This window comes from Nylanderia fulva, unplaced genomic scaffold (assembly GCF_048542155.1).
Source record: "Nylanderia fulva isolate GAGA-0341 unplaced genomic scaffold, ASM4854215v1 Scaffold14, whole genome shotgun sequence".
In the NCBI taxonomy this organism is placed as follows: domain Eukaryota; kingdom Metazoa; phylum Arthropoda; class Insecta; order Hymenoptera; family Formicidae; genus Nylanderia; species Nylanderia fulva.
The window spans coordinates 2708507-2735782 of record NW_028189622.1 but is presented as its reverse complement, the minus strand read 5'-3'; the positions used below and the strand labels follow the sequence as shown (position 1 = coordinate 2735782).

General features: G+C 32.3%; 1 protein-coding gene across 11 annotated transcripts in view; it reads right to left on the bottom strand.

Annotated features, from left to right (window-relative positions):
• Positions 1 to 27276, bottom strand: part of LOC114929124 (dystrophin, isoforms A/C/F/G/H) — a 420071-nt gene that overhangs the window by 292147 nt on the left and 100648 nt on the right. For all 11 annotated transcript variants that reach the window (XM_085480171.1, XM_085480172.1, XM_029300536.2 and 8 more), the window contains one exon: positions 10872 to 10977. In XM_085480171.1, the coding sequence (XP_085336297.1) occupies positions 10872 to 10977 (106 nt within the window). The remainder of the gene's footprint in view (positions 1 to 10871; positions 10978 to 27276) is intronic.

Below are 27276 nucleotides of genomic sequence, written 5' to 3'. Positions count from 1 at the left end.
AATTGCAATTGTATACAATATTGATCGTACAAATTGTATAAACAAAATCTAACAGAGCAATATATTATCAGAAAATGCGAGAAAATAATATTTCTAAATAAACTCAGCGCATCGTTATGTTGAAATGTTTACACAACAATGTAACTTTAAGACAACATTTGTCTTCGGATTATGAATTTCTTGCGGATTAGAAGATAAGGACGAAAAATAGGGTAATTGAGGCTTAACGAGAGAATTCAGAGTTGAATTTATGGTTCGCTGTGCTTCTTTACCGGTACATCCGTAGATTCAAACTCATATTTGGCTGGCGACATAAATACGTTGTGAATAATACATGGCGCATGATACGATACGTGTGTATACGCGTGACTCGAATAATAAAATGGAAGACCTTACGTACATCGGATGTGTAGTGGTGACCACACAAGAAAGTACCGTCTTCCATTCTGAAAACTCCGCCTTTCCTTTTGCCTCGAAGCAGGAGACAAACCCATGCCTTTATCAGATAGCTTGTAAGTCGTAGAAAAAGTTGCCCTTTAACGCGAACAAAATAAAAGCTTGCAAATAACGCGAATTAATAGAAAAACACAACTTCGTTGGAAATATATATAGAATTCATACATTCCTGAATATTGTATATGATTTACACAAATATACATTATATATTATATATATATATATATATATATATATATATATATATAAATCATCAAATATTATATTAAAATATTCAAATTTAAAATTACCTTTACGTTTACTACGCATAAATAAAATAAATATTATACATTTACATCATATAGAAATAGCAGTAATATTACAAGATATTTAATAGATTTTACCTTTGATTTAAGCAAGTTTCATTATAATTTCATATATGAAAATTTGATATAAATGAGGCAAAAACGTGAAGGAATTAAAATGCAAAATATATATCGTTGTAATGAGATAACTAGATTTACTGAATAAATGTGTAAAACTTCTATATGCAAATATAAAATCGTTAAATAGATTTCGAGAAGTTTTAAATAAAAAATACTTAACATATATCAGAGTAAAAGACCAAATTATCATAAAAATATGAGATACTTTAAAAAAGCAATATATATATAAAATTAAAATTTCTTAGAAATTAAATTGTAAAAAAAAATTTATCTAACAATAAGAGAGATTAATAAACTCATGGTTAACAAAGACTTTATCATAAACTTTCTTTTTGCGCCTCTTATATTACTTTTATAAAAAGAGTCTAGAAAGCATCTTGTTAGGCGTTGCAAGTTATAGCTCATAAGAAAATCTTGCAATATTCCTTTTCCCCGAGATAGAAACCGCAAAGAAAGGCGCAACAGTACTGACCGAATGGATTTGTGGAAATAAATGGATATCGTGAAAGATAAAATAAAAGCTGATCGAAGATAAAACGGATCAGAATCGAAACAATCGTGGTTTTCAAGGATATGTATTTTATTTATATATATATATATATTTTCCTTTAGATAAAATAAAATTTTTAAATTTCCGCGAGAAAATGTATAATAACGTTTATCCGCGTATATTCTTAAAAATGAGTACCACTAATATACAGGAGTGGATTTACACAATAGAAATGAACGACAATTCCGAAATTTAGAGCAAAATCCTATAAACTCCAAGAACGTGAAATCAAGAGCAAGAATGAAATTAGTAAGTAGAATATACTGATGCCTAACATCCTCCTCGATAACTCGCAAATTGAATTTACGATGTAAAAGAAATCAGACTCGAATCAATACGCAGGTGTGAAAGCATATTGCAGAGTTTTATTGCATTAAATAAATCTTTGTTTTGAGAGAAAAAAAAATATGTATAAGTATATGCATATATAATGCGCAATAATGATGTAGTGAATTTTAAGAATCTTAACTGCATTTGAGTGTCGTAGAAAAGAAAAGGGGAATTTGGCGAAGACTCACGCAATGCAAACACGACCTAAAAGTTTTAAGAACGAACGACAATTCTTGGCACTTCTACCGACGCTGAAAATCCTTGCTTTCTTGAGATGCATTTTTCAGCGATTTCACAATGAGCTTACCGGCTCCTCTTTTTGCGTTTTCGCGTTTCTCTTTATTCGCTTCAGAAAGATGCCAGACTTATTGCGATGCACAAATGTAAAATTCCGTTCGATGTTTCCTCGGCCGTATAGATCGAGATTCAGCATCGAAATAAATATCAGAACGCAACGTGACATTGAAAGCCTATCGAATTGACTAAAAATAACAAAAAACAGATGCGTATGATTGCGAGCTATTTTCCACGAGGAATATGCGCGAGGATATGCAAACGTCAGATGCAGTGCTGATTTATGGTTTATGCATCGACAAAACGAGTATGCGGAAATCTCGGAGCCGAAAATGAAAATGGTCGCACGACACGGCCGTAAAATTGCCGCGAATCTACTACGTGTTGAGAATATATCAATCGTTGAATAAGAGTCATTTCCCTAATGGGAAGATATAAAGAGCATAGAATATGCTAATGAAGCGTTTTACTATATTTAAGTGAAGCAATAATATCAATTAGCAATATCTGATTCAAAGAACTTTAATTATATTTAAAATTGTAGAGTATTAGTAAAGAATAAATTTTATCAAAGAAAATATTTCTTACTATTTATTCTTGTAAATTGTTTCATAAATCTCTAAACTTATAATATTTATAAGTTATAGACCTCTATCTCTATATTTTTTTATCATTATTATTTAATTTTGTATATGATTTAAAATAAAAATTAAAATGACAAATGACATTTAATAATTTATCCGAGTTTTATTCATTTAGAATATCGAACAAAACAAAATCCTATAGCGCGTGTCTTGACTATTATTAAATTAATTTTTTTTCTGAAAAATCCTGTATTTTTTTTACAATCGTCATAATCATTTATAGAATCTCGTTGTAAACAAAAATCATAAGTTTTAAATTTGTTATTATTTCTATCATTTTATCCATCAAATAAATAGTAATTAAATTTTTACAATTTTTACTAACCATCATGATAGAATTAAAAATTTAAATTTATTATTAGTTCATAAACAAAAAATAAATTAAAGAAATGAATAATAACGTCGCTAGTTCAATTATATTTGAAATTCATAAAGGGAAAACAATTTCGTCAATTTCCTCCTCTTTAATGCGTGTAATAAAAGTGGCATAATATCTCCATCAACGGTTCTCCATTACGCTTTCCGAAGTCTCTTGTCTCTTTCCTGTTGGAAGATTCATTCCATTTCAAATGACGGTCGCCGTATATGTAATAAAACGTAATATAAAGAGACAACTTATTTTTTTAAATGAAGAAAATATTTTTATTTCAAGAATTATATTCTTTCTCTCAAGAGACAGATAACCCATTTATTTTGTCAACTTTCAGCAGATTGTGAATCTTTAATATAACCAAGAAATAATACCGCATCCATTAGCATCTTATATTTATGAGATTTTCTCCTTTAGTTACGTCAAGATATCTCTAGTAGCTAATTATTGCGAAGAAACTTAATTTCTGGAATGTAACAAACGTCAAAGAGTGTGAATGCTAAATTGTAAAGTTTCTGGGCATATTATCAAGTAGTCTTTAATTAGTTAAATATCATCTACACAGCGTTATTTCAGTGTACACATTTCAACAAAAACATCACGATTACGCGTACTGCATCAAATAATATGTATGAGACGAGAAATTAAAATATTATTTATATTCAGGATCTCGCTTTCATCGCGAGGAAAACCAACACGTTTCTGGATTAACTTAATTAGATTGAAGAATTAAAAAAATATTTTTCTTCCCTTTACTTAACGTCAACGTTTGAAAAAGAATCGAGATTATGATTACTTTAAATAATGAAGAAATGCCGATGTGCCGCAAAGATAAGTGCCAGGCAGATATCTCTACGCGCGATCCTCGTACTAATTGATATAATTAAGCAATTACCCAATTAAGCAGCTAAGTCCCAAGTAACCTGACGTTCGGCTCGCACAACGCTACGCTACAACAGTAAGTACGTATAATTTGGGCGATATTCACCGCAACTCTCCTAAGTCGCCATAGATTCGGAGTAATTGCTTCGAGTGCTGTGGTACCGCCCCGACAACAACGACGACGACGACGACGACGACGACAACAACTACGCGACACAACGCTCATGCAAGCGGCAAAGTTTTGTCCCCGCGGTCTCACCACGAAAAAGTCGGTCGCAAAATTTTCTGAGAGACATTACTGCAGAGAGAAAACGCAACGGGCAACAGAAAGGGCATCCCGAGAATGTTTGTAGCTGCGTAGACCGCAAAAGGCTACTGAAACTTATGAGAACATACTTCGAAATAAAGCGGCCGCGCTTTCGCGGTGTCGCAATGTCTATTATATCAAGCTGTACGAAAACGTTCGATATTTGTTGGTAATTTTTTATACATGTCCCTTACTTCTTTTCTCCGAACAAAAATGTAAAAAAAAGTTGGAAAAAAAATTTTCTTCTGTTTAATTGATTTTGATTTTATAATAATAATAATCATCAAAATAATTATACTAATGTGTTTTTGTCTAAAAACATTATTATAAAATTATTTTATAAATTTTACAAAACGTTTATTACAAGACTTATTATACTCTGTTTGTAATACACAAATTGTCTAAGGAATTATGATTCAAGCATGAAGCAAATTAGGAGAATTTTTTCCACAATCATATTTAAGAATAAATAAATTTAAAGACATCTTTAATCGTGATTATCGAAACAATTTTTAAAATGAGCAACAAGAATATTTGTAATTCTGAAAACATTTAAATTGCTTATAGTAAGTAACTACTATCGATACTTTTTTCAATAAGAATCGATTCCATAAAATTTCCAACAATTGGTAAATAAAAGAAAATATCTAGAACTCTACATACACTCTATACTGACACTTTCTCCTACCACTTTCTCTCTGTATACTTTACTAGTCGAAATACGGCAAATGTGCTCGCTCTTTGAAGCGACGATAAGAACGTAGAATGTAGGAGAATGTAACACGCTTCAAGACAGAAATTACGTTGATGCTCCTCGTGAAACCAAAGATGTTACTGTTTCACATGGAAATTGTCGTTAACGCTGTCTTGCAAAATATTTATCTGCTTTCAACACTTATCTAAAATCATTCTCTCGTGCTTTCTGCATTATACAAATAACATCATTTCTGATTTATGTAATATCTTTTTTCGCGAAATTCTCTGATAAATATTCAGAATAATTAATAAGTTTTTCTCATACAAATATTTTTAATTTTTAACTGTTCTCTGTAATTTATAATATCCACATTCATCTACAAAATGTATTTAGAAATTAATTGAATAAATATTTATATAAGTATATGTTTCGCTACTCGATCATATTTTAGTAAAGCTCCTTTTATGCACATCAAACCGTGACGAAAGGCAAATTTATCTTTCTACTGAATCTTTCTTGTTCCGCAAACGCGAAAAAATCGAACAACCATTGGTCCGAAACGACCAAAATGCTCTGCAAAAATGTGCTAACTCATCGATTCTATTATAAAATGACGTGCATTAAAGATATCGGATTCTGCATTTACCTGCAACAAGTTGCACGATATTTAAAATGTATCTTAATAGATGTCAAAGAGATTTTTTTAAACTGTCATAGCAAAATTTATCAGCCATGTAATAAATGTTAAAGTCAATATATCATACAATGCAATTGTCAAAGTGTATAACAAAAATTACGTTGAAAATATTTTTATAGCAAAGGTATCAATTATGTCGAATATTTATAGTGTAATCCCCAAACCTGGATTTATTAGTTTAATAATCTATCATACAAGCGCTCGCTGTATTTTTGGAAGTGCGTTTTCACGACAGAAACAGCAAACGGAAACCCATTCGCGAAATAACAGTTTTATTTCGTGTTACCTGAATTGGATGAAGCGACGAGACAAAAAACAAGTGTAAAATTATGAAGGCTAATAAAGATTTTACGTCACGCTATCGTGGAAAAATAATTTTAAAGAAAAATAATTTTATATATAAAGAAAATTCTAAGGAAAAAAATGAACTGGAAAAATAGTGTAACAAATCGTATATTTTTCTATTATCTCTACTCTTTCATCTATTTTTATATTATTATCTTCATATTATTATCCCTAGCATCGCAACATCAAATAGATCTATATTACACGGTCGTGAAGCATCGTATCGCGACTGTGTATAACCAAGAATAAGGCTTGTTACAGATACGCTTCATCCCTTTAACTTGCCGGCATTAAACTGTAATAGATACTGTGCGCACGCAGACATATTGTTGCTTTGAAGTGCTCCTTGCATGCGTTCCTGATGTGTGGATCAGTCAAACTATCTCACGCACCACCATTGCTGTGGTCGACACGCGTCCATAATCTCTGTAACCGGGAGCAATGTCGATCTACTCACGGGAATCCTTGTGATATCTAAACTGGATCTCCAAAGTATCACTCATTGTCAGATATTAATTTCCAAATTATCGTAAAATAGTTGAGAGACGATATTAATTATACTTTATTTGTATACATTTATAGATTCTCGATATTTTTACGTTAAAATACATATCCAAATTTATATATAAAATCTATTATGCGAAACCTTTACTTATACTTTATTTGTATGCATTATATATATTAATGCATTTATAGATTCTCAATATTTTTGCGTTAAAACAAGACGTCTGCATATCCATATTTATATATAAAAAATCTATTATGCGAAATCTTTCGAAGATTTTACATAAATGAATTATAACATATAATGAATAATGGGAGCAAATTTTAATCGCAAAGTATTTCAATTTGCAAACGACAGGGAAATTTCTCAAAGTCGCGAACAGAATGTAATAACGGCCGTGGCGTTGGACTAATTGATCGGTTTTAATTTTGAACAGCACTGATAAAGCGAGACTACGCATTTCCTCCTTAGGAAAGCCGAAGGCGCCTTAGCTGCAAAGATAGAAACAGGCGGCAGGCTTATCTCGAGACGTTTTCCACCATTTCGTTCTCTCTACTCATTCGTCAGGCAAGTCATAGGAGTGCTAGCAGTGAATACGGAATTCGAGGGAGGAATCGATGCGACGAGTATGCGTGCTAGTAGGATTTACCTACGTAGCTTTCGAAGAATAGAAGGAGACGAGGTAGATGGGAGGTGGGCAGCTGGCATGAAAACGATTGAAGGAAAATCGATAAGTCGGTTTTTTCGCGGAAAATATCCGCTCGAATACTCGTATAGCTGCTAAAATCTCCTAAAATATCTTCAAGCGAAAGTTACGATTTTCGCTCTCAAGAGTCGCATATCCTTGAATAAATTTGCCCGAAATCTCGTGATAAGAATCGAAGAGCTTCGCCGAATATCTAATCGTATAACGCCTAAATGTCACGAGCAAGTATCGATCATTACACCCCCGTTACAACACCGAGCCAGCACGAACGAACCTAAACTATGCCGAGACAAATCGATTTCTGAAACTCCCAACCAGCATGAACATAAATTGCTGAGCTTATTTGGGCAAATTGTAAGAGCTACTAGCCGTAGGTAACCGGTAGCGATATTCCAGACCCAGCGGCAATTAACTCATTATGTGGCCGAAATGTATTATGTCTACCTGATATTCTTGATTTACGAGCTGAATGCTGAATGAAATATGCAAACGTATGCACCGTAAATTATATTGTTGAACTATTTCTAATTTCACGATTCAGAGTTACCTTAAAGTCGCAATGAGGATAAAGGAAAATTTATTGACAAGTAAATATTGACCCATATGTTTGTATGTGTATGTTACCATACACATACTCTCAAATATATATAACAAACTAGAGTACACATCAAAGTTTCAAATTTCTCTTAAAACAAAACATTTCAATGCGGCCAACAAAAAATGTATGATCGTAGAAGTCTATCAAAGTTTATGCAAACTTTAGAAAACATGATCCATAAAATATAAAAAAAACTGCTGATTGAAAATATGAATATCTAAGATTTCCATATGCAATTAATTTTGATGTATCTATCAAAACCTGAATTAAAAGTTTAATTGTATCATTTTCGCCAAAAAAGGGGTTGAATCAAATCGTTTCTTTTTTCTCGAATTTTTCGTAGCGCATAAGACTCGTGATACAGCAGTGATGCATCGTATATGCATTTCGAGGCGCATAAATCTACACTGATTAGAAAGGGCTAAAACGCCGTAGGAACGGGTTGAGAGAATACCGACAACTTTGCCAGGCAATTCCAAGACGGTGCGAGTTAACGCCACTTAAAGCAGCTCCGCCAGCATATAGCCGGGGAAGAACGTGGTAATCTATGCAGGCGAAATGTACGGATGGTAGCGTGTTCCGTACGTTTCGTGTTCGTAATTAAAGTCCGGCAGGCAACGGCAACACTCCGCGGCATATATGCGTTCATGATAATCCGTCTATTATGAAAAATGTTCGCGGAGCCGGTAATATATGATTTAATCTTTCGATTCATTAATCGTTCCTGACTATCAATCTTCAGTAATTGGATCTATTTCTTTCCAATTCATACAGTTTTGAGAAATGCTTGATTGAGGAGATGTTTTTCATACGAAAAACTAACTTTACTCTTCTAAATAATTTTTAATTATCTGTTTTGTTTCTATAGTTACGCGACTTTCTAAGATTATTTTTAATTAATATATTGGAAGATATATTTGTTTCATTTTAAACAAAAAAAGAGAGTATTAAAAAAATATAGCTGAGAAAATATCTATTGTACTCAATGTAGACAAGACGCATGTAACCAAGTCCCAAAAGTAGATTGATATGCGCACGTTACGCTGCGAGAAAGATTAATCTCGCGTGTTAAGCCATTTCAAGTCCAGAAGGCAGACACGCTACCTCGATATGGTCAAAGAAAAAAATTTAGTCTGTAAACCCCAAGAAAAGGTCCGGTCGCTAACGAATGATTAACAACATAAGTTTCGTCTACTACTAAAAAGCTCAACAGATTTTAAATCAATATGATTTATTAAAAGCGTCGTCGTGTGTGCTTTTAGAGTTATTATTTTTCTTTCGAGTAAAACCAGAATTTGTGTTGATCCAATTGCTCTACTTTATTTTTCATAAAAAAAATTATATATATATATATATATATATATATATATATAATTTAATAGTAAAATAATTATTAATAAGTAATAATAATAAAATGATAAAGTCATAAAATTAAATAACAATAAAAAATAAAAAATAATAAAATTAATAATACCTACATTTATTTATGAAATATGAGTATTGTATTTATTTATACTTTAAACAAAAACGATTCAATATTTAAATTATTTAAAATTAAAATAAAGATTAAATATAATAATTAAAATCAACAAACTCAATTATACTGCAAAGATATATACGTACAGAAATATTTCTAAAAAATATTTCCTATTTTCATAAATAATGAAAACAATGGATCATTTTATTACAACACGCCGTGTAGAAATGCATCTGACAAGCCCAGCAACGCTAATATAGTACGAACAATGTCCGATGGGGAAAGAGAATATTTCGGGAGGCTTGAAATAGTTAGCGGCTTCGCGCGAGTAATCTCCTTCCTTGACTTTAAATTGCATCTATTCACGTGGAATTTAAGAGTCTGTAGAAGCACGAGAGAACAGAATTTTCAAATTAATTATTTCTGATTGTTCAAAAACGTACGGATATCACGGATTATTAATATAGGTTTTGACGTTCTGATTATACGGTTCAATCTTGCCGTATATTTTGGTTGGGGTAAAACATATCAATATATACATACATATATCTACAACCAGTGTGATAGATAGGGATGATGTATGGTGATAAAATATTAATACGCGATTAAACGATATCGCGTATTATGAAAAGTTTTGTGGTTAAAATCGTGTTAATGTCTTTCATGATGCATTGTGCTCGCGTTTGACATTCAATGATAAATCAGTATATGACAATTAATCGCAAAACAATTTGCAGACCGAATTTACATCGATCGGCAGTTACTGCAATTTATTACAGTCTTCGGGCGAGCAATCAAAGCCGATAATTAAACTTCTAAACTTCGCCCGATTGCGGAAAGTGCTACGCAGGCAGGATTGCTTCTCCAGTATCAATTATGACGACAGAAACTCATTAAATCCATTAGATCCCAATGCACTTATCGAATGTTTAGCGTGAAAATATTTTCATTATCCACCTTATAAAAAATTCGCGTCTGGCACAAATAAATCAATAGTAAAATAAATTACTCTTTTACAAATCATTGTCAATGCTCGTGAAAAAAGTGTGGACTAACAAAATATAAAAAAAAAAGATAATATAAAATATACATCTCTAAATTTATACATAATTTAATATACTACATGTTATAAGCTTTTTTTTTATTTTTTATAACAAGCACGCTCAACTAATAGATGGAAATCTACTGTATATTTTTTCAAAAAACAATTCAATTCTTGATATTTTGCAATCTATATTTTAATAATAAAATTATTTAGTTGTTTTTGCAATAGTAAAAATTACATTAGAAAAAGAATTTTAAGCATTTTTAAAGATAGCATATATCGAAAAAATAATTAATCAGAATTTCTCAATTCTGTGTTCATCGCGAAACAATGATCAAATTAGGTCAAAATTATCAAATTAAAATGCATTAACGTTATTTATGCATATCTGATCAAGTATCTAAGAATATCCACATCTAAAAAAAATATGAAAATTGCTGCCGCGCGTCCGTCATTCTCCGCAATTAGGCGACATATCGGCTTTCTTATGTATCGTTCATATTGTTAAAATACAGCATCGCGATATACGAAAAAAGGACTTACCTTTGCCGTGCAACTGCTGTCGATTCGTGTCGGCGCGCAAGTTCTCGGCCGTGTGAACCAGCTCGTCCAATTGCGGTTTCTTTTGCTCCAGCTCCCGTAAAACGTTCTGCAATATAAATCAAAATGACGTGGACATTATTACGAGGTTAATAACCCCCGTCGTAAGATATACAGCGACTAACGCGAAACCGTGGTTCCCGGCCGCATGCAACGGAATGACGCAGCTGCATAGTCTGTAATCGATGGGACGTTCAAACTACTGCAAATTGCAACTGAATGACTAGAAGTCGCACTGCGTGGCATACGCGCGACACATTCTTTATTCCATAAGTTCAACTTGTCGACTGAAAGCATGTACGAGCTTCCAAAGAACATCAAGCGTTTATAGACGCTTTCCGCTTAAACTTCTGTACTTACTTGTAAATCGACTCAATTTTTTGCTTTGCGATACATTGTTTGCTGACACGAAATTTAATCAATTTACTGAATGTTGTTTGCGATATGTTTGTACGTCAATACGTAACACAGTTTTTAAAAAACGTTAATAAAAACGTAAGCTACGCGCGCGTATTTTGTTGAATATTGGCACGAAATAAAAGTATATACCTATAAAAATATTAACTGACAACTAAAAGCAAACATTTTAATTTAATTAAAAACTTTTACAACTTTACAACTTCCAACACATTCCCCTGAAAAAATCTTTTAAACATTTTTTAAGAGTTTTTTCTACAACAATTTTGTATCTCTGTATAAACAACTAATATACGCAAAAAATTCAACAAGAAAATCAATCCCTTTCTATTGCATGACCGCGAAAGCCTAAAGCGGAAGTATAAATTCTTAGAGAGCACTAATATTCTTATGTAATATTTCACGAAACACTCAGGTCGATCACCTGTTTTTACCCTGCTGTTATAACTGCCTTTTACCGCACGAACCTATCGATCGCTTGTAAGCTTTCGAGATACTAAGCTCTAGTCCCTTGGTTCGTTGTAGCAACCATTACATGACCTTTCATCACGACAGATATATACATAGATCATCATCGATGAGCTAATTAACATGTAATCTTATTCATTGTTAGATAGTTATTAAAGAGAAACTTGAACGAGCAAAGTTGTGAAAATAATTAATTTCATAACACATACTTACAAACGAAACAAAATTAATTTTAGAACATACAAAGGAAACTTGTTTCTTAGCAACTAATAAAATGTTCGTTTTATTAAACAAATGTCTACTTCAAATAATAAAACATAATAACGTCGAAACAGATTATTATATATTATCATTATGTTATGAATAATTATGTTAAATCTCATTAATCCGCGTTACTTAAGATAAAAAGATAACGAAATGCTTTCTTACACCAGTGTCACTTGATGTCTTAATCTGATTCTCACACTTGATTGCCGATTGAATTAATTTTCGCGATGTCCACCAAGCATGAAATGTTCATTAGATCCGATCTTGGTTACTCTTTTCCAATATCAAATATTGCTGCCAAGAAAAAGAAACTCGGCGAACTAATTTCAACGAACAGAGAATTTCGAAAGCTATTAACACGCCATATTATATATATATATATATATATATATATATATAACTTTTGCTCCTATATATCCAATAACCAATTCCTTCGTTCGTAAAATTACCGAATGTATCTTTAATCGATAATCGATGTATCGAGTAGAGACTAAGAGTCCCAGAAGATTTTACCTTATTGCTGGTAACCTCATTCAATTTCGCTAGAGACTCCGGGGATCTTCTCGAATCCGTCGTATAGAATATATATAGCCGCTGAATACACAAATTAGCTGGCTCCCGGAAAACTGCCAGATTAACTTGTTAATTCACTTTGTCCGCTGGCATTATATAGTCGCGCACCTTAGCTTAGCATTATAGATACACATATTCTCTCATCCAATATGCAAACGAAATTCATCTCGGCAGATACGAAGATTATTATATTACTTGCTTTTTGTTCTTTTTTTTTTATTTTCAGAGGCAGCCAATTTCCCTTTTCGATAAATGCAATTAAATATAACACAAAAGATGTAAAATAAATATTGATAACAATGGTGATCGTCGCAATTGTGGCCATTTTATTTATATTTAAACGTCGCATTAATATTCTATGATATACTAAAGAGAATCGTTAATCCACTTAGTGGTACTTTTACTTCCGCTTCCTATGTAAAGTGGAGTTATTTACATCCCTCTGACATAATCGATCGCGCGTTACTTCCGTGTCACCAGCCGCTCAGAAAGCTGAATATACACTCGCTTCCCAAAAAGTTCCACTCACATTATAAACACGTGACAGAAACTATACATACAGAGTGTATTGCTATGTATTTGTCAGAAACATCAGAAAGTTTAGACTTCCAAGTTTTTTGAGATTATATGTATTCATTGTACAAATGTTATTTAAAAGTATAAAATAAATGAAATAAATTAAAAAAAAAAGAACTAGAACTTTATATTAGTTTAAAATGGAATTTTTGGTTAAACTTTTATTTTTTTCACTATATTCTTTTCTTACTTATTCTTTATCTCTCTTCTTCTTCACTCGTCTACTTTCTACTGTCAGGAGAACAAAAGAGAATGTCAGTCAAATCGAAGAGTGACCGTATAACGTAGATAGGACACGTTAACCGAGTACTTCACTCCGATCCATTCAAATAGCAAGAGCCAATGGCCTGACACATTTCGATTCTCCAGTAGTAACCAATGGAAATCCCGTAGGATTGAATTCGATGAAACAGGAGCCGCGAGAATTTCATCGGATATCAGGTGTCCCAGCTATTATCGTTAAACAACGTTACCATTTATATTCGGGAATAAAATTAGAAGAATTGTCATAAAAATTTGCGCACTTTCGTTCTTAAGACGAAAAAAAACTACTCGTACATTCACGTCAATCTTAAAACCTGACCTAATTATTTAAAATGTATAAAATAATATCAATTGAAAACTCATCAAATTAATATCATCAATTATATTAAATCATAATGCATCTCAATATGATAATCTCATAATGCATTAAATACTATAATTAGGACGGATCATGCTTTTTGATTATATAAGCTATTAATTTTCATATGTACATGCATACATTATCAGATGTGCATATTTTCGATAAAAAACTAATATAAAAGCTGCACGCGATAGACAAGTACGTTAATACACATATATATTTTATAATTTATATATTTATTCAATTCTAAAAAAAATATCACACGATTGCTTATAGATATATCCAATATCGTAGATTTTTGTAACTAACTTCTTTAGAGTTAATATATTAAAATTGAATAAAAATAATTAAATATATATAAATATATATATATATATAAATACATGCACACATTTTGATTATATTCGTGCAAGATAATTTGCTTGATACACCGCCAAATGAATTTACTCCTATATTAACTAAAACCGAATTAAACTGCGTTACAAGATAACTTGGCTAATTTCCTCTTAACGACACTTTCCTTCATCTCCCATCGGGCACGTTAAACTTCATACACTGGCAATTAAGTTTTAATCTTCGCGAAATTGCTCCGATATAATCTGTCAGAGAGCCCGTGAATAACGTCAACGAGATGTAAATTCAACAATTCGAATGCGATTCATGAAATGAAGCGTGATGTGCGAATGTAACTCTCGCAGAATGTTGCAAAATGTAAAATTCAAGATTGATTTAATATACTAGAAACATTTCGAACGATCATATACATGCAAACGCTATACATTTTTCGGAGTATAATAAAGCTTTAATTAAACAATAATATCCACGGTGTAACTCTCACTCGAGACCATTCAAGTCCGTCGATGTGCAAAAAATGTAACGGAAAATTGACGTAACAGAGAAGAGAGGTAACGTTCTAAAAAAAAAAAAAAAAAAAAAATACATATATAATGAAATGAAAGCAATGAAAAAAAACAACGATGTAATGGAGAAATAGCATATAATCTAATTTTGGTATGGTTGTTATTTATTATGTGTGATTTGCATTTTTATTATATTATAATTTTGCTGAAATAAAATGTATGTAAAAATATTTGATATAACGCAAAAATATAAAAGTCTTTTTTCATTGCTGGCAAGCGACACGTTTCAATCTCTTTCACTCTAGTGCTATTACATCTATGTATCACAATCGTATATTCCATTATAACAAAATATTTGTAAAAAATGTTTATTGAAGTTTCAAGCTCAAGAGAATAATAGCACCCTAAATGCCTCGTATAAATATACGCCACACATATACGAGTAGGAAATGCGTGTGTTCCGCGAAGGGGTAAGTTCCGTTCACGATCAGACCACAAGTAAACGGTTCGTCGAAGAAAATTGGACACGAACAAAACTTTTGACGTCCCATTTAGCGCAATCCTTCGAAATGTTCCCGCGGAGAAGCAATTTACCGGCAAGTAGAAAGTTCGACGTAAAACTTGGCGCCCTAGCGTTCCGACAACATTCGTAAACGTGTCTCCGAAACGCTCATAGCGACTAGATATATATATATATACCGAGAAAATTATGTTTATTATTCATATTACGAGAGAGAAACTGATACCGACAAGTCCGTAATAAAATTTACATCAAGTGTAAGGTAAACATAGCACGCGTAAGCAAAATATTATGCAAATCAATTTTATAAAATGATTTAATAAAAAGATTACAATTTTTTTTCTTGCACGGAAATTTCGATAATGAAAAAAAAAATATACGAAATGCGCATTTTTGTGGCATCAATTAAAAAATTAAAAAATATTTGTAAAAAATAGTAAAAGAGAGCTTGCAAAAGAGACGCCGAGAGATGATTTATGAGAAGTCTCATCTTTCGGACCTGGAGGATATACGACCGGTTGAGAATCGTCAGTGTGGTAGTTGCACAGGAATAACTTTTCCAACTATGAAATATTCCCTCATAAGCGACGCGATGGATCTTGCCCGGTAATGTCATTCATTACCCAGAGTGCAGCGTGGCGACCGCAGTAAGATGCGCAACTTACTTGATCAACCCATACATTATATTTAGAAAATATACAGGTTCAAGATCCAATTTCTTGCATTATTAAAAAAAATTGCCCATGTTTAATTAAATCCGCATCAATCTCAGCGCGATAAGATCAAGCCATAATCTTCTATTAGATCTTTCTATCGATATCTTCCACCATTACCTATGACACGGAAAAAGCAAGAAGATGGCACTTGGAGATCTGGAAAATAGCGACTGTAAAAACCAGGAGCAAACGCAAAAAGATCGAGTCGCGTTATATAACAAGGAGGAGGCAAGATATCGGACAGCGTCGTGGCGGAAACCGTTGCTTTTCTGAAAGAAAATAAAAGTACGCTAACGAAAAAAAAAAGGAACACGTGGAAGCCGGGAGAAGAGAAATGGTTGCACAACAGAGGATATCTCGCTGAGCTGACTTACGAGCGACCAACGAAAAATTTCACTGCACCTTCGTTCGTTCTCTTCGCATGTTTATCCTCAATATTACCATCGTCGTCGTTTTAGTATAAAATATTCTCGCGAACATTGTAAATTGCGTTTTCTCTCGCTCAAAGTGCGAGTCGTCTTGTCGCGACGCGACGTGGCGATAAGAAAAATTCGCCTCAAACGACACCATTATTGTGCAATCGTGAACAAAGCGAAGGAATACAAAATTATTGAACAGCACGAATATTTCTCGAGTGTATCGATGCCAAAAGAAGCGCACTTTTTCCCTCGAACCATTTTTCGAGCGATAATGACAACCTTTTGCGCAACATTTCTTTTTCAAAGGTGACGATCAGGATATATTTAGATACTACACACGATTAGCATACCATTACGCGAACATTTTTAAATAAAAAAGTTATATATATAACTTTATATACAATCTAAAAATAAATTTATATAATTTATAAAAGCTCTGCCTTTCTCTCTTATAAAAAATATTAATTATAAAAATTATAAAATATTTTATACAAATTGAATCTACAAACAATAAGTCAGAAAGAGAATGATATTATATACAATTACCATCACCGTCAATTCTGCGATTCGCATTTGAAAGTATAAGAAAGACGAAAGCGCGACACCCAAATTCGTTTTTTCTCATACATTTTTATCCTAACACCAGATACGAGAAAGAATCCGAAAGAGACGGAAAGTTTCGCATCGAGTGCGGTAGAAACGTGGTCAATTTCAGATATTGAGAGTATGTTCCAGGCGAATGTTGCCCGCGCGCAAAGCTTCTCGTCAGTTTCAAAGAGTTCCACCATTCTTTTCCTCCCTTTCTCTCTCTCTCTCACACACACACACATTCTTTCTCTCTTCCCCCATTCGCTTTGCTCCTTTTTATTCACTTACGTTAAAGCGAAGCTGCAGGGTGCCGGTGTACATAGACGACGCGGCCGACGTACCAGGCTGAGACTCCTTCCGATCCATCGCACAGGGTCCCTTTCTCACACACACACTTTGCGTCCCGCACGATAGCTTTTGATAGCTTCTTTTTTGTCTTTTGCCGGACACGGTCACTTTACGCTCGTGTATCTAGCCGGATCGAACAAAGCACATCAGCGATAGTTCTGCCAATCTCGCGCGCACTTTGACTGCCGCTGCTGCTACCGTCACCCGTTAAATCGGAGCAGCTATTGCGTATGAAAAAAAAAAAAAAAAAAAAAACATTCGCATGCAACCTGGATTAACGAAACGTCTATATATATTTATGCGACATCAAATTTTTTTCCCCCCGGAACTCTTTCGATCGTTTCTCTGTGTGATTCGGTCGAAAAGCGCGTCGGATTAAAATGATAGCAGTATATAGGAAATAAATATGAACAATATTTGTACGATTTTAAAATTTCCCTTGCAATTCTCATTTCATCTTGAAAACGTCACATTTATCCCTAGATTTTTATAATAAACCGTGACGTTTTCGAGCACAATTTGTAACATATATAACCTGGTCCAGATATGTTTTTGAATAACCGAGGCTGCGCCGCGTTGTATTTATATCTCGCGCAAACTTTCGGTATTTTCACGGCTAGATTACACCGGTATTTTCTACTCTCTCTCTCCCCTGCGTGCCGTAAATTAAATTTCCGGTGTAATCCATCAATACGTTATCGTAATCATTTACGCAATGTGAAAATAAAGTAAAAACTACACGGTTCATCATCTTGCATGTAGCTCTACATGTAATATGTATACTGTATCGATCGACACGAAACATCAATTTTTAATAATATTAAAAGCAAGGAAACTTGTAAATTACATTCTCCAGAGAACCATTCTCTCCTTTATAAAATAACATACATAAATATAAATATAAGCATAAATGTGTGTATATATAAAATTAATAATGTGTTGATTGATAATATTATTTTTCGTAGTTATCCGAGAATGCAAATGCGTTTTCTCACATTTTCCTACATAAATCAACAAACTAAAGTAAGATTTTTAAAGAAAAAAATAAAATTATACGCAATAATAAAAATGCAATATTTTTAACGAAAAGAACGTATCAGGAGAGACAAAATGTCAAACCATTGCCTGTCAAACTGCCGGTTTACATCGGCCTGCATAGTCAAAATTGTTGATGTGACACGTAATGTGAACACAGCGGCCACCCACAACGTCAAAACTCCGAGACATCCGAGACAGCGTTAGGGCGTATAAAAGATTCAATTTCATCACAATGAAAATGCTTTCGGAAACAGATCTCAACTCGAACATCGGCTATTTCAAGAAGTTTATACGAAAAGTGCAAAAAACTAGCCGTGTTAGTAAATAATAGAAGATATTTGTTCGCGTATCATCGTAAATTTTTGATGTGGTTTACGCGCGAAACATCATAAATATTTATTTTTCAACGCCGACTCTTTCGAAACGATCAGCTATCGCTTCTTATCACTATATAATTCGTTCAATGTATGTGTTTAACATCGCGGTATAAATTTCGTCTAATGTCTATTATTTGATTAAAAAATTCCGTATTGTAATCGCAAAGAAAATACAATTATAAAAATTAACAAGTCAAACATTATGTCCATTATTATAATGCAAAATATAACACAAAATTTTGCCAGAATGCATTTTATATACTTTTCACAAATTCCGTTTTCATTAATCTTTGTGATTTCATTTTATGATGTCACATACTTCAACAACGTTTCATTTATAAAATATATACTTTAGTATATTGAGCAATAACAGGTTGTTCTAAAAATTTTAATATAAAACAAATTTTTTAAAAATTTATAAAAAATAAAACTAAACAAAATAACATTTTTCTCGTACAAGTTCCTATGTAGAAAGAAGCGTATAGTATTGTATGTTGTACGATTAGTCTCCAATTTGATAATGTACTATCTCTTAACCCATTTACTAAATCAAATTGTTGAAAGTTACAAAAGTGTATTTTGTTAAAACACATCTTACAATTCTACTAAAATGTTTTAGTTTAAATCAACCGCGTATAGTTCTACTAGACAAGTTAAAGCCAGTACAGAATTTCTCGTTTTACTATACGATATTCGTTCAGTGACGCCGGATTTTCCCCGCGACAAGGAGGGAGGAAGGAGCCATGAGACAGAGATAGAGAGAAAGCCGGGTATGCTGTATCGATTTTCATTTCGTTCGGTATTTCGCCGGCTGCATCTCTAATTTTCATTGGGCCCCTTTCGTCAAAATTACATTATCGATTCCACGTGCGATAACAGGTCTTTAATACAGACAACAAGTGCATTCAAAAACACTACAAACTGTGTGTACAAAACAATAAAGAGTTGAATTTCAAATCACCGTGTAAATAATTATTTACATTGTAAATTTCAAATATCTTGCGAGAGCATGTATGATAAATTCATAAGCTAATTAAAGCAGCATTAAATAAACGTGAAATGATAAGTGTAAATCAATTTTCGAAGAGACGTAAATAACAAAAATAACATTTTAAAAAGCAAAATAAATATATAGTTTATTAAAAGATGCACTTGCTGACGTATCCTGTTAATAGATGACAGTCACAAAAAATTACCACTCAATGCTGCTTAAATTTGGCAATAATCGATCGCGATGCATAATTCCTGATGATGATATCTCGCAAAGACCTACAAATACGAAATTTCAAATTTTCGGATAATCAGCTTCCCATTCGTTAACAGAGCAAATATTTGTCATCCGTTCTACCGGCTGAATAACCATGTGCGCAAACACATTGTGCGTCGAGAGAGCTGCGTTAACACTGTGAAAATCGTTAAACTGCCCACAAACAATGATATGAAAAATGCAATCCAAAAGCGTAGCGAGAAATATGTTTACGTGCGATCGATCGTATTAACAATGATTAATAAGCAATCCCGACGCCGCGTCGCGCCACATGATTTTCGGACGCGTGTACTTCGATAGAAGCGCGTCGTCGAACTGAATTCAGCATCTGACGCTGCTTCATGGGTACCCTTGGTAGCCAGGGAACGATATATATATATAGATATATATATCCTCTATCCTACGGGATATGGAGCCTATAGGGTTTGTATAGTGAAGGGTGCTGCTTAGCGAATGCTGCGAGCTTTATACGAAATTTAAAGCAAACGCGGATTCATCCGTCACGATTATAACGAAAAATCTGTACCAATTCTTTTATTTTTTTTTTTTCTCGTTTTCTCGACAAATAGGAAATTAAAGGTGAAAAATATCTAAGCTCGAATAATTGATTGTCGATCAATTATAATAATAAATATCACGAAAGAAGACGTAAGATGAGCGTGTTCTTTAACAAACTTGAAGTAATGAAATATCTTCATCGGAAAATATCGAGTTTACACGTTTAAAAATAGATCTGACATATACCTCTCGATAAATACGTCAACTTGGCTGCACTGATTATATAATTTTTGATTCGATTTCATATTTCAATGTATAAGTAAGATAAATTAATGTGGCAATCGCAATATTCCTAAATAAAATGATAATAAAAAGATCGCAGTTTTCGAATTAAATTCTTAATACAAAACGTGCGTTTCAACCCGTCACTGCCATTACCCCAAATCCAATGGAACAGAGATCGACAAAGAAGATGCGTATTGCGCACACGCAAAACACCCCACCGTGTTATAATTGCAAAGGCGTGTAAAAAGATCTCTTGTGTACCACCCTAACGCGGTTTCTATTAAAAACACATTATCATAAAACTTAAACGACATTTTATTATAGTAAATTTAGTCATAAATAATTATTCTGCCATTATATTGTCATATGAATATTTTATATTTTACTATTTACATTGTTTCAAAATATTGTGCAATATTAGTATTATTATTTTTATCGCACATGTTTAATGCTGCGTTAATAATAACGTGGAAATTATCAATTCTTTTAATATTATATTTTGCTTTTGAAAATCTCGAATAGCACTATTAAATTATTATTGTACGTGTAACATTTGTAAGAAATGAAGTTTAAATTCAAATTAAATAAATTATCCCGAGAACGCCTCACATAACTTTGAACGATAGCCAAGTATTCTCATGCAGGACGCAAATAGGTTTGTCTAAAACTATTGAAAATCTCGCGAGAAAAGCTCGGCAAGTATGCTTATCAACCGCGAACATATTTCCCCGGGCTGCATCGCGTCGCCGAGTTTCATGATTGCATTTTTCATCGCCTGCGGACATACGAATGAAAGATGCAAGAGGTAGTAACCGAGGTGAAATGGGAAAAATAATAAGTACGCATAGGAAGCAAAAGCATATGAGAAATTTCGTAATCAATAGTGAATAAATTTTATCAAATATACTTGAGCGGTATTATCAACGAAGCAACGTTCCTTTGCATGTGATATAAATGCTGACATATTCTAAAATTCAAATTATTTTGATGCATGCAGAAAACAAGAACTCACTCCACTGCAAATTGTATTTATATATGATAAAAAACACAGCACAGATAACAATATTGCATTGATAAATTAACTGCGTTTACTGACTAAAATAATAAACTATAATTATATTTTCAATCTTATAATTTGAGAAAATGTTTTTCCACAAAACATCTGCATGTAAATAAGTTTTTTTTACACAAAGAGAAAAAATATATGCATATTAAAATTTCTATTTCATGTTATTAAAACATATTAATTTTTTAACGTACTTATTCATTATGTATATATATATATATATATATATATATATATATATTGATATTTGCATATAACAATTGCACATGATCGATAAAAGTAAATATCAAGTATCTCCTAGCATAAACTGCTTCTTTAGAAATATGTCGCTTTTTTGCAAAAATACACGAATCGTATATCCACGATACGAATGTAACACAAAAGTAACCCCGACGTATATGAAGATGTACGGTTTACGTCACAAACGCATTTGTGCCATTAACCAAAGTGCACGACGACTGACTACACGAGTGGCATAAAAGCAACCCTTTCTTCCTCTCTAAATCATAAAGCGCTATCAAATCGCGATATAACAAGACTACAAAAAAATCAAACTCGCTTGATCCTTAAAAAAGATTAGCTAACAGTGATCAAAATAAGAAAAAAACGCAAATTATATTCTCCGAAATAGAAATAAATGTGTGCATATATGTACGTATATACGTATGTATGTATGCAATGTATGTGATATATATCATGTAAAAATTATCTAGATGTTTTACCAAAAATATCATAATGATAAATATCACGCGACAATTTGAAAATTTCAGCAAAATGTTTTTAATGTATAAGGCTATTATCTAAAGTGGATAAATACATAATGCCTCGTAAATATTTATCTTGTCACGAAAACAATTTAAATGTAACAACTTAAATATAACTAAAATGAGTATATATTACAATATTTACGTCATATATATATAATATTACTGAATATTAAATCATCAAATAAAATTATTTATTTTTTATTACAATGTAACACATTCGTGTGTATCATAAAAATTCAACATTGCTTCTATATCTGATGCACAAATATAAAATTTTAAATTTTTAAATTTTACATTATATTAATACAACATAAATGAATATAATTTTAATCATGAAAAGTTTATAAATCACATCAAATAGAATTAAAATATACTCGGAAAAAACAGCTTTATTAAAAGCAGCTGTAAATAACAAAATATACAGTTAAAGAAATTTATTAAAATTACCTACGCCCACACGATTATGCAAACGAGATATTCATCGGCTTTTCTTTTTGCAATAACCTTCTTTTTAATAAGCTCGATCTACTTTACGTAACTGCATATTACGTAACTAACATATATTCTCTTCGCGCATTACAAACTTTCTATGAGACTCAAAATGCGTGTTATAAAAAATTTGCCATTCCATGGCATTAATTGAAAAAATTTCTCCAAAGAAAAATGTAGTAATTAAATATTTCAGAGTACACATATTGCCACGTATTTTATACCAAGATCTTCATAACTGCAATATATACACAAACGTGCTATCTTTACGGAGTAAAGAAATAAAATGTATTATATATTATAAATGTGTATAATTTTTTTATTTTTGCTAATATTTTCTAGATAAAAATTCTTTTAAGATTTTCAGAGATACACACATTCAAGTTACAATATATCATACTCAATCTTTTCATATTATAGATGATTATAATAGATAATCCTCAAAAATATATAAAAAGTTATATTTTGCTTAGAAAAAAAGAATTAATTAAATATAACATTAATTTGCAATAGCTAACTTTCGCAACAAAGTTGTTACACCAAAGTTCGACATCACTGAAGGTATAAGTCGGTTATGAAAGTCTAACGATATAAATTACGGAAATAATTATAGTATCTAGCGGAGCGGAAACAAACTTCGTCAAAACTCGGTCTAATTAAATATTATACTTCTTTCTACTTCTAGCTAAAGTACAAAATTCCACGAAATAAAAGAGATAAGTAAATAGAAGAATCAAAATTTCTTTTTCAACTATATCAAAAGAAGAAGAAATTCTAGGAACATTTATAATTACCCTCAGTAAATTTTTAACGTAAAAAATCGTAACACATTTATTATTAAATCATAAATCTTGTTACGAAGCGATTTGATAGCGCTTTATGATTTATAAAAATATCATAAGATAACGAAATTATTCACATCAAATAGATTACAAATTACCTATATAGAATATTAATGTTCCATTTCAATAATAATAATACAATCTACGATTTTACGAATGTTACAAATGACATATAATATCATATTCTTTCCTATAAAAGTCAATCATCATATTTCATCAGATAGCTAAATCGCTTGCAAAATTAATGAAAAAGAAAGCAATTTTGTAATATATCATCGTTTTTCGTCTTTTTATCTAAATTCAATATTACTGAATCAATAATGATGACGACGGCCGCAAAATAATATCGAGAAACGTGATTTCACGCCAAGGTAATACACCAATAGAATGAACGAGAAAATTGCAAATTTCAATTTTCGCGTGAAAAATCTGCGTCAGCACGTAAGTGATGCGTATAACTGTATGTAGAAGCTGTAAGGTCGTACGCGCGTTATGGAATGAGGACGACTATTCACGAGACACCGACATAACCGGGAAATTGCGAAATCGTGAAAGGTTCTTCATAACTACAGGCGCGCGCAGCTTCCTGTTCCTGGCATTAGTCCTTTACGTCGCTGGTATAAGGAGTGCGCAACCCTGAAATCCTGTGAATCCCAATATAGGAAGAAGCTCGCGATGAGATGGCACGCCGGAGTTATCCGACATCGGCAACAAAGCTGGACCGAGGGAAACGGAAGAAATAATGGGGCGGACGTTTATTGCAACCAGTGTGAAGGACATCTTCCGAAAGACGAAGAAGCTTATATATATATAGCTTGTACGACAGCGCGTGCGACGAGATTGTACACGCTGCAGGACAATTCAGCGAGGGAATATAGCTTATGAAAATTGGCTTACGAGCAATACAGATAGCATTGTCGTAGTAATTACAAATATTCTATTTTTTTTTACGTCGCTCGTAAGATTCCTTTGAAGAAAGTAGTGATAAAACATTTTATTTGTTGATTTGACAACTTATAAATGAGATATTATTTTGATCGAATAATCAATTATTTAAACAATCCAAAATAAACGATAGAAAATTATTTTTATAAAATGTAAAATTACGTTAATAATAGCATTATTGATTTTAATACAAAATAAAAGCTTATGAAAATCGGCTTATATAAGCTATACAGATATTATTGTAGTAATTACAAATATTCTTCTTTTCTTTTACGTAATTCGTAAAACTCCTTTCAAGAAAGTAGTAAAACACTTTAATGATAACAACTTATAAGTAAGATATTATTTTGATCGAATTATCAATTGTTTAAGCAATAAAAAATAAATAAAAATTATTTTTATAAAATGTAGTATTGTGTTAATAACAGCATTAATAACTTAAATACAAAATATTTATATGAAATAAAATATTGTATTCGTATTACATTTGAAATAATCCATAAAAGACAAAAGAATATTAACGCGATTGAAATTAACAATTCGTTTTAACGTAATAACGTTAGTATAAAAAGAAACAAAGATACACAGTCTATATTTTGTTGCTATATAAAGAAATTTATTTTGCGGAAAATTTGAATTGAGGGATGACAAGTAATTTTTATAATAAAAATATAGTAAAAGTTGTTATTGTCGGAAATCCATGTTATACAATAAAAACAATTAATATTTATATCGCATACATATGTATGCGTCATGTTTCGTTATTGTTTCATATTTTGACTCTACTTTTAAAAAAAGTTCATCGTTTAAAACGACGAATGCTTCTCGAGCGACTGAAAGCACATTTCACGCCAACATACAGCTCGGATCTCGTAATTGGGTTTTGTCGGGCGAATCCTGTTACGTGGCAGGTGACGACAATGACTTGTGTAATGTTAACAGTGGAACAAGCTTAAGTAAGCTCGTGAGATAGAGAGACAAAATCTACTGTGACAATTACGAGACAACTATAATTGTAATGTGATTTAAAGCACGATGTTAGTAAGACTTCGTGTAAATATCCTGGTCTCGCTTTGTCGAATATATACAAATTTCTCTTTCTCCTTCAGATGTATAATTAACTCCTGAATTTAGTTAGCCGAAAGCGCGATTTTCGCAAGCAGAATAAAGTATCACCGTCTCGAAACATCAGCCATCAACGTGTTACGTAGAGAATGCGATACATCCTCGGTGAAATATCTGTCTCTTCGCCCTCTGCACCTTCTGCGCGTCAAAATATCTCTTCCTCGGCTTCCTTCCAAACGGAAATCAATAACAACGCTACTGTAACAAACCTATTGTTTTCGCGCGCCCCTCAAAATACGTCCGAAAATTCTACATCTCTCATCCTGAAGTATAAGCAAAAAGAATACCGTGATTTGTCATTTGTCAGAATACAATATCACTGATCAATCAAGTGGCGCCATTTGTCCCATTCACAACCGTCTGGTATACGACGCGAGAAAAAAATGACTTCGCTTTCGCGTCCGAATAGAGAAGAATTCCTACCCGAAAGGAAACCTTATCGCGCCGATTTTTTATCGAAGCGTTCACATTAACGATCAAAAGTCTGCAAAATTATTTTTTTCGAGAAAGACTATTATCCATATTGAAAAAATTAATGGCTTAAATTATTTCTCTATTCATTTATCCTATTCATGTATCCTTAAAAAAATATGTGTGTATGTATTATAATGGATATCATAAAGTTTTATTACAAAGTTAAATGAAAAAGGAAATAAATATAATTATCGTCAATCAAAATTATAATAACGCCTCGACGAGATAATGAAACGGAAATATTTGGCGCGGTTTTAAGAGTGGTAGAGTATTAAAATGGGAGTTTGTGAAATTGAAACTCTCGCGCCCTCGTACGTGAAAGAATGCAACTCGGAAAATGCCAGTTTCTCGAAGTTGACATTGTACAAGCTTCCGGGACATAATGCAGAAAGGCAAGAGAAATAAAGGAGCGTACGATAATGTACTCTCTGTGTCTTGGCTCGAGAAAATTTACGGTAAACGTTCGTATTATTTCCGTGGTAAACTTTTTCATGGAAGAACGCTGCTGTGGGGATATGATAGGGAGGATAGGCTAGATATGTATATTCGAATGTAAAAATGTCTCGATAGCGCGCAAGTTTTTACGGTAGAAACTCATAATAGAGGCGTATCATGTCGTTTTCACAGTCTATTTGAATGTTAGATTTACAAAGTTCTATAATCAGCGACAGAAAAACTGCATGATAAAATGAAAAAAAAATAGTCATATAAGTTCGAGTTGGTAATGAGTTTGAAAAAATTATATATGATACGACATATATAATATTTAATGACTGAACATAGAGATATCAGTTTTTC